The sequence below is a fragment of the Coturnix japonica genome, chromosome 24, assembly GCF_001577835.2.
Source record: "Coturnix japonica isolate 7356 chromosome 24, Coturnix japonica 2.1, whole genome shotgun sequence".
In the NCBI taxonomy this organism is placed as follows: Eukaryota; Metazoa; Chordata; class Aves; order Galliformes; family Phasianidae; genus Coturnix; species Coturnix japonica.
Genome location: NC_029539.1, coordinates 2032632 through 2049817, shown reverse-complemented (window position 1 = coordinate 2049817; position 17186 = coordinate 2032632). Strand labels below are relative to the sequence as shown.

General features: G+C 52.4%; 1 protein-coding gene across 6 annotated transcripts in view; it reads left to right on the top strand.

The window, feature by feature from the left end:
- Positions 1-16965, top strand: part of IGSF9B (immunoglobulin superfamily member 9B) — a 40003-nt gene extending 23038 nt beyond the window's left edge. For 2 of the 6 annotated variants that reach the window (XM_015884192.2, XM_015884190.2), the window contains exons 16-20: positions 836-997; positions 1757-1802; positions 3126-4748; positions 12800-12921; positions 13417-16965. In XM_015884192.2, the coding sequence (XP_015739678.1) occupies positions 836-997; positions 1757-1802; positions 3126-4748; positions 12800-12921; positions 13417-13637 (2174 nt within the window). In that variant the 3' untranslated portion in view covers positions 13638-16965. Of the gene's footprint in view, positions 1-835; positions 998-1756; positions 1803-3125; positions 4749-5170; positions 5477-6264; positions 6311-12799; positions 12922-13416 lie in introns of those variants that run through there. The other 4 variants (XM_015884191.2, XR_004309567.1, XM_015884194.2 and 1 more) reach the window with 4 other exon arrangements.
- Positions 16966-17186: the final 221 nt, after the last annotated feature.

The following is a 17186-nucleotide window of genomic DNA, read 5'->3' as shown; positions in this document are numbered from 1 at the left end:
CTGCATGCAAGAATGAAGCAGTCTCTCTCTGCCCCCAAGTGGTGCTGGTGCGATGCAGGGAGCCCGCTGCCAGCAGCCTGCTGCTCTGTCCTCCTTGTGCTGCTGCTCTCCTCTTGCCCAGTGTTTCTTATTGGGTTTGACAGCACATGGGGCATGAAGGCAGCTGCAGCCACGGGGTGTGCGTGTGTCCCTGACCCTCCTGGGTGCTGTTTGCAGCTCAGAGCTGCTGCTCCCAGCAGGCGAATGTGCACTGACCCTGCGTGTGGATGTGTGGCAGGAGCACTGGCGTGTGCAGGATTTGATAACTGCTCTTGCATCTGCAAATAGCTGCAGCTAAGCTCTGGTGGTGATTCAAATTCACTCCTGGTTAGAGAAGTGGTGTGGTGAGGGTTCAGGAGCATCGGTGCTGGTTCCAGCCCAGTTTTCATTGAAGAGCTGCAATATGCTGTATTCACACACTGGGGAAAATACTTGGTTTTGCTACCGTCTGAGCTGCAGTGGGTTATTACAGCAGCAGATAACTGCAGCTTTGATGCAGCTGTGTTCATTTGTGCATAAATGTGGATTTATGCGGTGGGAGCACATCTTCCCTAGGTATCCATCAACAGAGATGGAAGGGTCTCTTTTATGTGACACCACTTGGCCTGCAGCATCACTAACTGGTCTTCCCAAATGGGCTGGATTTAAGGCAGGGTCTTTCCTTCAAGGTTATCGCTGCAGAAACGTGTGATCTGTCTTGCATCAAGGCAGCATTGCCCTTCAGACTGTTGATCCCCCAGGCAGGTTGTGTGTGTGTGTCTCTGTGTAACACCTGATGGTTGCTCTTTTTCCCCAGACGTATTCCCTCAGCCTGACCTGACGGATGAAGGTTTAGCCCGCCCGGTGCTGGCTGGCATCGTTGCCACCATCTGCTTCCTGGCTGCTGCCATCCTCTTCAGCACACTCGCCGCCTGCTTCGTCAACAAGCAACGCAAACGCAAACTGAAACGCAAGAAAGGTGAGCTTGGCCCTGGTTTGCTTCTCTCCTCGTCCTTTCTATCCTCTTGTTGTCTCTGTCCTCTTTCCTGACTGTGTTGTGGTGGTAATGTTCTTCCCTGTCTTGTCTCTTCTTCCACCCTTGCGCGTCTTCAGGTGAAGCTCTGACTTCATCCCCCGGCTGTGCCTGAAAGCGCCTGTGTTCAGGAGTGGGAGAGGAAGGGTGGGTGAAGAGGCGGCACAGAGGCCTGAGATTTCTGAGGGCACAATCTCACATGGTGACAGCTCTTAGAGCTTGGGGGCTAGGGCTGGGATGTCCCCTTGGCTGAGGGGGACCAATGCCCTCCCCAACCCCCCCCCCCCCCCCCAAGCAATGGGCTCTGCAGCTGCTTGGCTCTGCCTGGCAGTGCCCAGTGGCAGCAGTAGGCTAGAGAAGATCCCAAGGAGGAGACTGCACCATTTTCCTTCCCTAAAGCTGGGCCAGCAGCCACCTTACAGGAGCACCTGGTAGGGAAACCACCGCCTGTCCAGGCAGCTGGGGAGCCGGAGAGGGCAGGGGAATCAGCTCCTTTGCCTCTAGCGTGTGAAACTGCGGCAGCAGGACTGATAGGAATCTGTGACGGGAGCTGTTTGTTGTCAGCAACTATTAAAGTACAGCAGCAATGAAAACTTGGCTTCTTGTTGAGTGTCTTCTTTGTGGCTGTGATGTTGTTTGTGTGTCTCTCTGTCTTGTTGCGCCTCCTCAGCGTTCTCTCTTCTTTCCCCTTTTATTCTTTTCCAGACCCTCCTCTCTCGATAACCCACTGCAGGAAGAGTTTGGAGTCCCCGTAAGTATCTGTCTTAGATTTGGCACCAGGCTGTGGGTCTTCAGGGTGCCCCTTCCTACAGTTGTTGGAAAGGTCGAATGGAAATATCTGGCCTTGTTTTGTGGCTTCTGACAATTTGGTTTCGATGTTCTGTAAACTTGTGGGAGCAAAATGGTTCACAGGAGACAAACAGGCTTTGGAGCAGAAAGCAGCAGGGACAAGCACAGCGACCTTTAAGAGACAACCTTGTGGATCTGGACGTGTTGACCAGGTGGAAATGAATTACACACCCAGCTTGAAAGTGGCTCCTCAGGGGAAGGGCTGCTGCTGTGTTCGTAGTCCTTTGTGCAAGCTCAGCGTAGTTTTGAGTTGTTCTGTTTGCTTCGTTTATCTTGGGAAATTCAGAATCTTAAATGCATATCTTTTCATTTCCCATGAAGTCTCTGCTGAAGTCTCTTTGCTTGTATGCCTAAAGGCTGTGGGTGAGGATGTTGCACTGGCCACAACTCCTTCCAGAGCCCTTCAAAAGTGCTAATAGCCACTAAGTAGCAGAAGCATCTTTCTGATGCGAGTGCAAGATTCTGAGGTGTGGACACCTCCTGCTTAGGCTCCTGGACTGTTGCACAGCGTCCCTGTGTTGGTGGATCTTAATCTTCCTTTTTTCAGCTCATCCACCGCACTGAAATGGCCATGTTCACATCATCTCTGTTGGATCTGCTATCTTTTGCCCTTCAATCCTGTTTGTCTGAGGCTTTCTGAATAGGGATGCTGTTCTGATACTTATCTCCTCCTGCCATCTCTTTATCTTTTGAGGCTCTCAGCCTTAAATTTGTGTATTTGAAATGGGGAAAAAATTGATTTGAAGCCATCTGTCAGCATCTCTGTGTGAGATGCTGAGATCTGCAGGAGGGAATGTTTGCCTGAGGTTCTTCTGGAGCCCTAAAATGGGGAAGCACCTCATGGGGGCTTTCCCAGAGCTGGGTAGCTTTGGCGAAATTAGGAAACTTTGGAAGGAGTTGGAAAAAGACTCTGGATCTGTCTTTCATTCTGATGGGACTGTGGAGCTGGTTGTGAGACGTTGGAGCAAACTGCACCCTAAGGGGGTGCAGAGGTGTCCTGAGGAATGGGGATCGTGTGTGGTGTTTCTGGCTCCTCTTTCCCACTTGCTTCTCACAGCCTGTGTTGGAGCTGGCCAAGCCATCGTGGTAGTCCCCACAAGTTTCTTCCAGCAGTTTCTCTTTTGAGATCTTTGCTTTCTGGATCCAGCAGTACTTCTGGATAAGAAGAGCTTGTTTCCTCTCCGGTGACCGCTCCCTCTCTTGGTTTTTCTCCCCTGTGGTCCAGGTTGTCTTCTGGCAAGGTGAGTCCGGAGAGCATCCGCACGCTCCGTCCCCCCTCCGAGTCCTCTGACGACCAAGGCCCACAGGCTAAGCGGATGCTGAGCCCCACCAAGGAGAAGGAACTCTCCCTCTACAAGAAGACCAAGCGAGCCATCAGCAGCAAGAAGTACAGCGTCTCCAAGGCGGAGGCCGAAGCTGAGGCCACCACCCCCATCGAGCTCATCAGCCGCGGGCCAGATGGCCGCTTCGTCATGGACCCAGCAGAGATGGAGCCTTCACTGAAGACACGGCGGATCGAGGGCTTCCCCTTCGTGGAGGAGACAGACATGTACCCTGAGTTCCGGCAGTCGGACGAGGAGAATGATGACCCCGTCGTCCCAGCCTCGGTCACGGCCCTCAAGGCCCAGCTCACCCCTCTCTCTTCCAGCCAGGAGTCCTACCTTCAGCCACCAGCATACAGCCCCCGGTTCCACCGGGCACTGGAGGGTCCCGGCGCCCTGCAGGCCACAGGCCAGGCCCGCCCGCCGGCCCCCCGGGCTTTCCACCACCAGTTTTACGGTTACCTCAGCAGCAGCAGCCCCGGGGAGGTGGACCCACCACCCTTCTACATGCCAGAAGTCAGCCCGCTGAGCTCGGTCATGTCCTCCCCGCCGCTGCACCCCGAGGGGCCCTTTGGACACCCCACCATCCCCGAGGAGAACGGGGAGAACGCTTCCAACAGCACGCTGCCCTTGGCCCAGACCCCTACGGGGGGCCGGTCCCCTGAGCCCTGGGGGCTCCCCTTCGGCAGCCTGGAAGCGTCCCCTGCGACAACGTTCCCCCCTCAGCTCCAGCAGTGCGAGGCGGCGGCCGAGGGCTCCCAGCCCACTGGTTGTCTTCCTCGGGGGCCGCCTCCTTCCTCTCTTCAGGTCGTCCCCGCATCCTACCCGGGCATCCTGCCCCTGGAGGCACCAAAGAGTTGGACTGGCAAGTCACCCAGCAGGGGCCAACCCTCTGTGCCCACCACCACCAAGTGGCAGGACAAACCTATGCAACCCATGGGATGTCAAGGGCAGCTAAGACATACCAGTCAAGGTATGGGCATACCTGTGTTGCCTTACCACGAACCGTCCGAGCCCGTCGGCCACAGCGGCACAAGCACATTCAGCCTGGACACCAGGTGGTACGAGCCCCAGCCCCGACCTCGGCCCAGCCCTCGGCAGGTCAGGAGGGCTGAGCCCAGTTTACATCAGGTGGTGCTACAACCTTCGAGGCTTTCTCCTCTGACCCAAAGCCCCCTCAGCTCCCGCAACAGTTCCCCGGAGCTGACTGCTCGTGCCAGGCCCCGTCCTGGCCTCATCCAGCAGGCCGAGGTGTCGGAGATCACCCTGCAGCCCCCCGCAGCGGTCAGCTTCTCCCGCAAGTCCACGCCATCCACCGGATCCCCCGCACCGAGCAGCCGGGGGGAGAGCCCCAGCTACCGACCTGCCACAGCCTTCACCTCGCTGACCACTGGCTTTTCTGGCTCCCAGGGCTCCTCCCTGCCCACAGACACCATGGATGTTTTTGGAGACATCCCTTCTCCAAGGAGGGCTAGTGAGGAGATTCTCAGACCGGAGCCCACATCGACAACGGTAGCCACCTCGGGGTAAGTGCGTGAGACCTGTGGTCCCCCTCCCCTCCCCAACCCCCAGGCCCTCTCCCGACTTTCCCCATCCCGCCTCACCCCCCCCTTCCCTCCAACTCCCTCCCCGCCATCATCATCCGAACTGTAGGGTCTCTCTGGGTACGCTGCAGCATCCCTTTTGGAGATGGCGTCCCGCGGGCTTTGCTAGGCCATGGCTCTGCAGAGGCTCACGCTGCGGGCGCAGGGTGCATGGCCGCTGCCCGAGCCGGCTCGGGGTTAGGCGGGCGGCCTTCCCGGTGCTGCTTTCCTCCTCCCTGACTGCTGACATGGGAACCAGAGCTCTGTGGTTGGGCTACCAGGCTGACAATTGCCTGGGCTGCAGGCCTGGCTCCTGGCTTGCAGGTAAGTGTCCTGGTGTCACCGGCGGTTGTTTCCTCTTCTAGCTTCTGGCTCTTGGCTTTCTTCGAACGTTAGGGCTGCTGCGCCTGTGTCTTCCTTCTGTTCCATCCCGCGGAACCTAGAGAGCTTTAATGCATGACAGAAACAGCTATAAAAACCACCGCCCCATCTGCAAAAGGGATGCTGCAGCCCCAGGACGCGGGCAGGGAGAGATCAAGGACTTAGCCCCACCAGCAGCATGTCAGGAGAGGAAAAAATAACCCAGTGGAATTCAGGAGGCCGCCGGCACGCTCAGATCCTACCCTAAAGAGGGATGTGGCTGCACTAGACTGTAGCAGCTGGTTTTCCAGGTACCAGGGTTGCTCCAGGCAAAAAGCGTCTTTCTCTCTCTGTATTTCTCCTCTCTTCCTCCGTCTCTTTCACAGCACCCTAGAATCCCGTAGCCGTGCTTTCGTTCCATCCTTTCGTCTCGCTTCATTTCGGCTTGTTGTGTAGGGGGGGTCTGAGCCCCTCGGCTCTCCATGGAGCCCCGCGGTGCGGTCGGAGGCATTTGAAGCAGAGCCGTGGTTTTTGGGGTGGGGGGAGGCAGCCTTTCACCCCGCAGCGCCCTCCACATTTCACTCCCACTCTCTGGTACCTGGAAGCGTTATGGCCTTATAGGAAATCCCTCCAGCGTGGCTGGGGAAAGGGGTGTGTAGGGTGTAGGGGAGGGCTCACGGGAGAGGTTGGGGAGGGAGATGGGGACCTGGAGGACCTGAGATGATTTCTGCAGAGTTCTTGGGAGTGCAGGGCCGTAGTGATGCAGTCATGTACACATGGGTCCACGTCTCCATGCAGTCTCAGAGCCAGGGCACCCCGAGGAGCTCCAGGTACAGGACAGTCGCAGGACAAGTCTGTGTTAGAGCACTGTTGTCCGTGCTTTTAAGCAGTGTATCCATTCGCTTTGTTGATTATTATTTTTGTTCTTTTTTCCTTTCTCTTCTGTTTCTTTCCCCCTTTCTTCTCCAGCCTTGTTTCGTTTGTGTTTCAGTTTGGTTTCTTTCCCTCCTTTTCCTTTGGAGTTGTTGACGTGCTGATGTGTTGCGGAGCTCGGCTCCTTGCGGGTGTTGATAACTGCTTTGTTTTTGATTAATCTCAGCTATCTGGGCAGTGTTGTCGAGACAAGCTTCTCCTCAGCTCAATAGGTAAGGGTGATCCATGTCCGAAAGGATGGTGTGGGCGCTGCGGAGGGTGGCTGGGAGTGGGGCATGAGAGGGGACATGGAAGGGGCTTCTCCAATACCATCTCTTCCTTTAAAGGGGAATAAGGAACTATAAAACATTAGGAAACACCTCTGAACGCACAGTCTCTGTGGCTTTTGGGTTTTCCCCTATCCCTTTGGAGGAGCTCAGAGCCCTGCACCTTCAGCTGGTTGAAATAGCTGCCCCTGGTTCTTGTGGGCAACAGCTCCAAAAGAGGTTTCCCATTCCATTCCACAGAATGGAGGCTTTAGTTTCCAGTTTCTTCTTCCCAAGGTTTCTCAGATGTAGAAAGTGGGAGAAGTCTTTGTTTCAGGGTGGGCTCTGTGGTTGGCAGTACCTTCACTGCAGTTCCAGGCAGGTGGAGTGTTTCATCATTCCTATTGTGGTGAATGTAGTTACAGTAAAAGCCCTCCCTCTCTGAAAAGCTCCTTGGAGAAATCTGTAAGACTTCTCCTGACCCAGCTGTAATTAAACAGCTATAAGCAAATCTGGAAAGATTCTCTCAAGGAAATACCTCTCAGGGGCTCCCATGTTGGAGCAGTTTCCTGGATGGCCACAGGCATCCCTGGAATGGCAGCAGGAGCAATTGGGAGATGGTTTCCAGATCTTATAAGGCAGAGAATTTCCTCCTTTTTTCAGTTTCACTAAAATGGATAGAACCAGCTGGGATGATGCTTGTTCCCAGCCCTGAGAAGTCAGCCAGGCTGGCTGTGAATGGAGAGGTGAGATTGAAGATGGGACTATTTTAGGGCCTGACCATCCCCAAGCTTTGTTAGGTTCAAAACCTGCAAGCATGAATGAGAAGTGTCAGTGGCCTGGCTCATACTACCCCAACAGCCTGAGAAGCCCATTGAAGTGGGAGAGGTGCCTAAGGGAATTAGGCAGATATTTCTGGGAGCAAGAAACCCCTGTTTGTTGCAGGGGAGTTGGACTAGATGACCTCTAAAGGTCCCTCCCAACTCAAATGGTTCATGGAACTCTATCCTGAGATGGAGAGTGGAAAGGAAGGAGTGTTGGGTCTTGGTGATGGAGCTGGTATAAGTACTCCATGGATAAGTCATCTTAGCATGGCAAAACCCCTCTGGTTTGAGCTTTGCAGCTTCCAGAGCTCCTGAGCACTGTTTTACATCCTTTATTCATGGTGATTCCCTAATCCAAGAGATCTAGAGGCCTAAATGAGTATGGATTCAGCACAGCCTGATCAGACCAGTCTCGTGTCCCAGCTTGGTGTGGCTCTTGCACAGGTTGCACTTGGCTCCTGTCTCAACAGCAAGCCCCATGGGTGGGTATGTACCAGGAGCAGGGTCACACTGTCCTACAGGATGCTTGCAGAGGAGCTGCAGTGTGTCCTGCCCTGAGTTGCTGCCAGGGGTTGGAATTGCAGGAGTGAATCCAGGGTTGTTCTCCCAAAAAAGGGGGAGCCATAGAAAGAATAAATCTTGCTGTAATAAGTGAGGAATCCTGTAAAGAGCCCAGCCAAGTGATTTTTATGATGATTTGGGGTTGTAAAATTGTCAGTGGATGCAGAGCACGGGAATTTTCTACTAGAGCAGCTGGATTTCTGTACTGCAGTAATAAAAGCTGAGAGGAGGAGAGGGAGAGGCAGTTTGTGAGCTGGTGGCAGCTGCAGCTGATCCCCCAGCACTGGGAGCAGGAGCTGCCATGTGGTGGCTTTGCTGGGTGAAGGTAAGCAGGGAGAAATGCTGCCATTACTGAGCTAGGAGCTTCCCATCTTCTGCTTCAACCCAGTGGGCAGTGATTCATCTCTTACCAGGGAAGAGGGCATTGTTGTCTCTGTGCAGAGGGAAACCCAAAAACCACAGACGAGACACCGAGCTCCTGTGCCCCTTGGCATTGCAGGCAGCCCCCCTGGCCTCCATTGCCAGGACAGTGCTGCCGATGCCAGGAGCTCATGGGCTGGGTGCACCGTAGCATTGAGTGACAAAGGGACATCGGTGCCAGGCGTGCAGGAGCAGGAGCACGCCTTGCTCCCAGCTTGAAAGCAACCAGGTTCCCCTTTAAAGACTGTCCATGTGCTGATCCTCTGCATGTGTTTCATGCCTCCTCCCGCTTGGAGAAGTTGTGAGTCCTCCTGTCTGAGTGCGTTCTTCTTTCCTTTCTTATGATTTTTTTTTTATTTTTACTTCTTTTTTTTTTTTTTTTTTTACGTTACTTATACGTTTTCTCACTCCTGGTTTTCATTTATCTTCCTTTCTCCCCTCTTTTCCCGTGACTGTTTCCACCCCTTTCTTTCCACTCCGGTCCCTTTTCCCCTGTCCTCTCTCCTCTCCCGTCAGCATGGTGCAGTCCATGGTGTAGATGAGTTGTGTTGTCTGCAGACTTGCAGAAGGGCCCCCATGCTCTGCTGTGCTCCCCACTGTCACCAGCCCCCTCCTCCCTCATTTTGGCAGCAATGGCTTGGCAACAACTATGGGGGAAGGGGCTGCAACTGCTGCGTCTCTCCAGCACTAAAGGATCTCAAATGGTGTATGGTGGCATCCTGGGATGGAGGTGGCATTGGGCACCGCCTCAGAGCAAAGAGCGCAAGGGGATCACACAAGACTGGAACTTGAGGTTGAGCCTCGTGTAGGCAAATGGAATTCTTCATCTGAGTATGAGGGGTTGGAGGAGCTTGGCTGGGACGTGATGGACACTGGAGATGGCCAAACAGAGGCTCTGATGTGTCCAAACATATCACTGGATATCACTGTCTTGACTCAAGGAGAAAAGAAGATGGGGAAGGATGTGAGAGACCTCCACAAGGTGACACATGCACCTGATGTCCTTGAAGGTCACAGCTTGTGCTTTCACGTGGCTTCCCCCTGGTGGGCAAAAAAAATACTAGTGATGCTTAAGGAGCCTTCTCCCTTACAGTGCAAAGATGTTTGAAGAAAACATAGCAGTGGTATTTGTTGGTTTGGATAACGTCACCCATAACTATCCTTCCTTGTCCTGGGGCTGAGTAACTCACCACTCCTTCCAAGACCTCTCTGTGCACGTGTTTCAGACCTTTGCTTGTTCAGAAGGGCTCTCCTTTGAAGACTGGAGGAAAAATTCAGTGCTGAATGTTTTATGGCATTGCACAGGAGGTCACGTCTGGAAGTCACTTGAAGCTTCTTTGCTTAGCTCCATCCTGAGGTCTCCAGAAGTTCATCCCCCCACTCTGAACTTGTCGTCTGTTGGTGCTCAGGATCCCTCGCACATGGATGGCTGCCCATAGTACAGACTCTGGGGGCAGGAAGAGGCTTTTGGCTGGACTTAAAATGCAAGTTAATTCGATTGAGTCGGAGACCTTTGAAGAAATAAAGGGTGGGTAGAGCAGATAAGATTTGGCTGGTGAGTAGCATCGTTTTGTCCTCCACTGTATCTCTTCCTTGCCAGAGGTCAGACAGTATTTATAGTGGCACATGGGTTCACTGCGCTCGCTGTTTATGTTTGTGAATATAAATACAAGCCCAATTAGGGAGAACTAGCGGAAACGAACTTCAGGCAATTTCCTCATAATCCCTTGGTAAATCTGTCTTGTTTTGTCAACATGCCACAGTCACTAGCATCTTCTTAGAAGAAAAAAGAATGGAAATAGCAAGAGGCTTTAACATACGGAGCTCTAATAGCATTAGCAAAGTTGTCTGGGCTGCAAGACAGAAAGACATGCTTGTGGGCAATGCAGTGATATCCAGGGCTTGGCACACATGAGCCACACGGCAATGGACTGGTATTGGAGTAGCTGAGGTTGCAGTTGGCCAAGTACCTTTCTTGCTTAAGCTGGCTGTGGGAAGAAGGCATTTAAGCGCAGCGACTCTACAAGCTTGTAAATGTCTTCCCTGAGAGGGAAGACGTATTTGTATCCTGCCAGCAGGGCTATCAGCCTGTGTAAAGAGATGCTTCATCTTCAGCTGATGCACTGCTCTGCTGGGAGCTGGAAGAGAGGATCTCCGGGAGCATCCACTGCTTGATGTCTCTGTTGCAATGGGAAACATGAAAGGGGCTTTTCTATCCCAGCCTTTGGGTTTCCATTGCGTCTGCTGCGCCCCAGCTGCTTCATTATATTATACTGCATTTTCCTTGGTGTTCTCTAATGCTAATAGCAAAAGCAAGAAGCTCTGTAATCCCATGTATCTTCAAAAACAACCCCTTCTGCTCCCCGTGGGGGGAACAGCCCTGGGGAGCTCTTAGTGCCTCTCCAGCTGAAGTGTGTGCAGCTCCAGCAGCTTCTTGGAATCTCAGATGTGAAGCATTGCTCATGAGCTGCACTCCCACACTGGTATTTCATGGCATACATAGAGACTGGCAGAGGGGGGAAAGCCTTGTATATGTGTGCACAGCTGGAGAGATGAGAAGTTCCAAATGGACCTCAGGTAGCATTGCACCTGTCCTCCTCTTCCATGCTGTTCCTGCTAGGCACCTGCAGTGTTTGTCATGGTGAATGGGTAACACCTCATTGTCAGCCCCAGGATGGGATGGAAGAGTTTGGCTTCAAAATTTTGGTGACATGGAGTTGGACTCAGTGATCCTTATGGGTCCCTTCCAATGCAGGCTATTCTGTAGTTTCATCTAGGTGATGCTCCGACCCGTCTGTCCTGCTGCTTTATGAGGTGCTTGTGGGGTCCTGTCCTTCACAAAGGTCTCATCACTCCTCTGTCTGGGTTAGACACAGCTCACAGATCTCAAACCTGCTGATATTTTCAGTTTTGGTGAATGGTGCAGTAGGTGGCATCCTTGCCACAGTGCTCATTTACCATAGTCGCCTTCGTTATCTTCAGCAGTGTGTTAATGGGGAAGGCAGGAGTGCCTCTCCTCACTTGTGATCCTCACCATTCCCTATGCATGGTTTTTTCTGCATACCTTATGTTTTGAGCCTGTCATGGTTATTTGCTGTTAGTTGGTCTCTTGGACTGGATAAGTGCAGTGAAATGGGAACAGAAGAAAAGCATTGTGTGTTTGGGTAGAAGTAAATGTACTGAGAAGGTGGATTCACCATCTAGAAGTTCTCATTGCCTTAACTGTGTGTGGGATGTGCCATGTACTCACTGCTGGAAACTGCACCAAGGAAGAGCTCTGCTCCCATTGTCTGCTGGCAATAACCCTGGAAGCACAGCCAGCCCTGCCTGACCTCAGGGATGCTGGTTGGGGCTGCACTTGAGCCCTGCAACCATCACAGAAACCTGAAGATCCTGGAGCTGCTGTTTGTGCTGCCTGATGTGTTGCTGATTTGGTGATGTGCTTTGGTCATTGAGTTAGGAGACCAGAAGAGTTCCATCGTCATTCTTTGAAGGATGGGACAGGGTAAGCGCAGGCTCGTGTCATTTCTGGGCACCTCATGTGCAGGCTGCTGTCACATCTGAGGCTGATCCCATGGCCTTAGCTGCCTGAACTTAGACCTCTGCTTCTGTGGCATGAGGTTCATACAGTTTGGAGAGACTGAAAGCAAAACAAACAGGAAAGAAAGGAGAATGCAGCAAATGGGGGGATGCTGTGATGTGTTATAGCTGAGCTGGACTGGCTGCTCTCCGAAGAAAAAGGTTTTCTTCTACTGCCCTGCATCATAGCACTCATATTTTTCAATCCTTGGATTGAAAAATCCTTGGCAAAACAGGTACAGTAAGGGGAAATGGAGCACAAAGCCTTTGCAAAGGGGAGACCACTTAACCTTGAGCAGACTCCTGCACAAGAGTTACTTGGGGACTAAGGCTGGGAAACTCTCTCTTACAATTACTGACTCCCACAGGAAAAATCCCTTTACGAATCCCCTCCTTATCCCCTGCAGTGAAATCTTGTTGGTATTTTCATTTCCAAGCTGTGGTGCATCCTGTCCAGCAGGGCCAGAACATCCAGCTCCTGGTATCCCAGTGTGAAGGAGCAGAAGCTTCTGTGCCGTTGTATTTGTTGTCACTTCTAGCTGGGAGCAAGCTGCTGACCCCAGCTATGCCCTTTGTGTCCCTGTCTGTTGTGCAGTCCCTGTTTTTCTTGCTATGGGAGCCAGGCAGGATCCCTGCCTCCTTCCTACTCGTTGCGCCGGTGTCTCCCGCCCCGTGTCGCGCAGGTCTCGGTGCTGTCGTGCCGCTTCTGCGTTTCTCTTTCTCCCTCTCCATCCCAAGGGGTTTCCCATCACTTCCCAAAAATACCTTATCGGACATAGGATCTGCCCCGTCCTTTGTGTCTAGCAGTGCCGGTGTGGCAGGCAGGTGAGCCGGGTGCCGGCTGCGCTCTCTCTGTGCTGGGACTTTGCAACGCAGCTGAGTGGGAGGGGATGGGGACACGGACACGTGTGGGTCTCCTGTCTCCTGCGGCAGCGTGCCCGGCCTGGGCTTTCTCACCTTTTCCTTCTCCATGGCAGAGCTGGCTGGGGTCAACCGTTCCCCGCCTGGGACGTCCCACAGCCCAAGCGTGACCCGGAGCCGCTGATGGCACGTGTCTGCTTTTCCTTTCTAGAAAACGTCCATCTCCGTCCTGGGACGCTGCTGCACCTGAGAGGCTCGAAGCTCTGAAATACCAGCGGATAAAGAAGCCCAAAAAGTCATCCAAGGGCTCCTCGAAATCCAGAAAACAAGCCAGTGAGTGTGAGGACCCCGCAGTCCCCCAGCAGCGTCCCCCTATAACCCCATGGATTGCATGGGTTGGTCTCTGAGTGCCTGCCTCCCAGATGGATGGCTGCTTGCCCACATGCTGTCTGCAGTCCTTGCCCTGCTTCCCAACACCATTCCCCTTCCATCCTTTAACATCTGCTCATTACCCATCTTTAGTGACTGTATTTACTTTTTAAAATTTATTTAGGATTTTTCTATGTTTGTTTCTTTTTCCTTTTCTTGCATGCTGGAGCCCCCATCCTTCCTCTTCCTCCTCCCTCCCCTCCACTCGAGGTGACTTTCCACACCCTCTCCTACAAAGGCCTATTTTCCTCCCAGCAAATCTTTCCCCCTTCCTTACCCCACACATAGTAGGGCTTGAAGTGGTGTGGGGAGGAGGAACAGACTTGATATAAGCTCTGTTTTACAGCAGTGCTACAGGTGGGTTCCACATCTCATCCTTCTGCCTTCTCTCCTCTGCAGACGGCTCTGCCTCCCAGGTTCAGCACCTTCCCAGCTCTCAGGTACTGTGGCCTGACGAGGCTGTCTGCCTCCGCAAGAAGAGACACCCTCGTCAGGACCCCTTTGCCCGCCTCTCAGCGCTGAAGGACGACCTCTGCCACCGGCAGCTCCCCGAGGACCAGACAGCCATCCTCAACAGCGTGGACCACGACGACCCCAGTGGGCACGCCACTTTGCTTTAGCTTCATGCTGACCCAAGAGAAGGTTAAAAGGGAGAGGGTAGAGGGAGCCGAAACCTCGTCTGCGTGCACGCTGGGGTTGGGCAACTGGTGGCAAGGATGAACTGGGAGGACGTGGGGTGGGTTGGGGTCTAGAGGGGGGATGCCTGGGGCTTTTCATATCTGCATCTCTCCCTTAGAGCTTTGGTGAGATGGGGAGGGGGTGTCACACCTCTGTGTCAGGGAGTTTTCCGATGTAAAAGGCATAGCTGGAGATTCTGACATCTGCTTCTGCAGGGTGCGTGTAGATGGAAATTGTGAGATTAAGCAGCCGGCCCTGAATTGAAAGAAGGAATTATGTGACACGAGGTGTAATCGATTGACAAGGAACTAACAACCCAACTAGCTAATAGCTGGTAATCCCGTGAATCTGATTATGATAAAGTATGTCCAAATGGTCCCAGGAAAGCTGCAATTATGAAATCTCCTTGCCTCTCCCTGCCCAGCCTCCCATTATGTGAAGATAACAGCAACAACATCACTGACATCTTTCCTTGCCTATCTCTGAAAGGGAAAACCAGAAAGACCCCAAGGCTTCACACCAGCCTGAGAAGTGATAAATCACAGTTTCTCCGTGTATTTGCATTTGAACCTTGTTAACATGTACCAAACTCTTTGTAAGCAAGCAGGTATTGGGCCATTTGCATCCATGGGTATTTTCCCCCCAAGTCTGGTTCGTGCCAGCTTTGATGAGGGTGGTTTTGACCAATTCTTCCTGACACTCCGTGTATCACTAGCATATGTCCCTCAGTGCTGTGCAGAAATGTGATTTCTTACTATGGTCATGTCTGTAATCTCTGTTCATAACTGCAGAACGGGGAGATGCCGCTGTACGTGTGCGTGTGAGCAGGGTTTCACTGTGTGTTCCCAAAAGCCACCGTGGCCAACATGTCCCTGAGCCAGGGCAGCTGGAAAAGCCCAGCTCTGTGGGTCACAATGGACGGCTGCTCCAAGCACAGAGCTCAGCCCAGCATTTGGCATCATTTCGAAATGTGTTGCTGCTGGTTTCACTGTCCACCCTTTCTCCCTCCTGCTCCAGCCTGGCTGTGTAGGCGACCTGTGACACCTGCTTTGGGATTTATCCCTCCCTTTGCCCATCCGAGGAGACTCGCTGTTCCCCTCTTGGTAATGCTGTTCTAACTCTTCACCAGAATGTATTTTCCTAGGGTAGGTTCCTTTGGCAATTGATGTTTCTCTGGGTTACGTAGGCCTTTTCTCAGCAGGAAAGCTGCAGCCTGCTCCAAGAACACCAGGCTTCTCTTTCCTGCTCTGCCTCCACTATCTAACTGCGTGGCCTTGGGCAAGTCACTGAACCTCTCTGTGCCTCAGTTCTCCCATCTGTAAAATGGGGATAAGTCATATTTAAGCACTTTTGTAAAGCTCTTGGCTGCCCACGGGCAGCAAGTGCTACATATGTGCTGAGTGCTATTACTACCAAGTGATCCCTACCTTTAAGATACTTAGAGATTTTTTTATTTTAAGTGGTAAGATCAAACACTGCATCCAGGTTTGCACACTTCTTCCTCTCTAGCAAAGTGCTAAACCCGCCAGCCTGCCTGGGAATAAATACCAATGTCACGTGGATATTCTTGCTTTAAGCTGATTCAGGCTGTTAGAAAAAGAGAATCCAAGAGCCTGTGTAGGCATTGCCGTTTGCATACAAAACTCTTGTTTATTCCCAGGTAGAATTGCCAAGAGATGCTCTGCAATCTTGCCTTTTAATTGTGATTTGCCTTGGTTATTGCTCTTGCTGCTGGTTGAACCTCAAAGGGCTTTGATATTTGGAGAAACATGCGACCTCTCAGCTGCCTGGCCAGAGCAAAGGGTCAGGGCATGGCAGTGAGAACAAGCCGAGCTCCCAGTGAGGTTTTAGGTAGAAATCTGTTCATCAACCTGCCTAGAAATATCTAGTTTTAAATGAAACTGTGCTTTGTCTTCCACCGAGATGTTCAGAAACCTGCAACAGCGAAAGCAGAGCACGACGTCTTGTTTTCAAATCTCAAAGCCCTGACTTAGGTTCGAACTGCTTGACAGAATCCTCTAATTGATGATGAGATACTTTCAAGCTTTAACAACTTCCTTTAGGTGGTCTTCAAACCGTGAGCAAGTTTGTCTCGGGAAGGAGGGAGGGTTTCTTAGAGGTGCCTCTCTCTTCTGTGCCATCAACCACCAGAGTGAGACTTCAACTTCGCTAACAGTATAACAGAGTATTTCTTTTATTTGAGTGTGTTTTAGGGCTTGACCTAGAATCCACTTGGATCTGAATTGATTTAATGCCATTCGCCTGCTTGGCAGTGGGACAAACTTGTGGGTAACTTCAGCTCGCTGGTGTGAGAGGAGCTGACGTTGGCCCCAGACCTTAGCCGATGTCACAGCGGAGGAGGAAGCGGGCTTAGCCCCAGGGCTCACCTCCCTGCTGTCCCCAAGGCTGCCCGCTGGCACCGGCCCTGGCCTCCCTCGCTGCACAGACCCTACAGGTGATGGTGACCGGGGATGCTCAGTGGTGTGGTACCCTGCAGGGAGGGGGGTGTGGAGGCTCTGTGCCGGCTGGACTGCAGCTTGCTCGCTCTTCTTTTGGCTCTCATTGCCTGGACCTCTCTAGTAGGTTTCCTTGTTCATTTGAGCGCTTTCCAAGCTATTTACTCTGCCTGTTTGCACAGGCAAGGCAGTGTCTTTGGGCTCTCGAGGTTGGGGGACTGTGCCCCCATCCTGCTGCAAAGAGGAGGATCTGGAGTGCAGGAAGGTTGACTGAGTGCGCCAGCTTGCTTGGTCAATCTTTTGAGAGTTTGTTTTCCTTTTTCAGGTGTTTTGAGCTGATGGGCCCTCTGCTTTTCATTGTCTTCGACCTTTAAAGGCTGGAGCTGCAGCTCTCTCTCTTTCAGCCGTGTACCTGCCACGCTGCTGCAGTGGGAAATCCTGCCGGGGCTCCTCATGGACGCGGCTCTTCCCTAAACCATCCCTACCTCCTTTCCCTGCTAGACCAAGTTACCTTCCAATAGACTCTTGCCACGTGCTGGGCCGTGCTTTGGCAGATGGGCTCGCCTCTTGCTTTGGCAACCTCCTCGCTTCTCCCAGCTCTCTGGTTTCCATGCCCTTCAGGGGTTTATCTCCTCTGCTCCCGCGGACCTGGGACATCGAAGCTGTGTCAGATGATGCCAACCATTTTCCCCCATTCCATCCCTGTTTGAACTCCGTTTTTGTTTTGATGGTTTGCAAACACGGCTGCTGCTGCTGCTGCTGCTGCTTTTCCTTTTTCTTTTATGCTGCAAAATATATCTTGATTTTTTTTATCTTTCTGGGCCAAACTCTCTTATTTTGTAAGCTTGTCTTAGGGTAGATGGTTCTTGCTTTATAGGTAAACATAAGATCCGTTCCTCCTTGCACGGTGCAAATGCAATGTGTTTCATTAGGTCTCATGCAAAGAGCTGGGCTGTGGTGGAAGAAACACCTCTGAATCACATGCTGTGATGAGGACACAAGCTGAATGTGTCCGTGCAGTGAACCCCAGTTTTT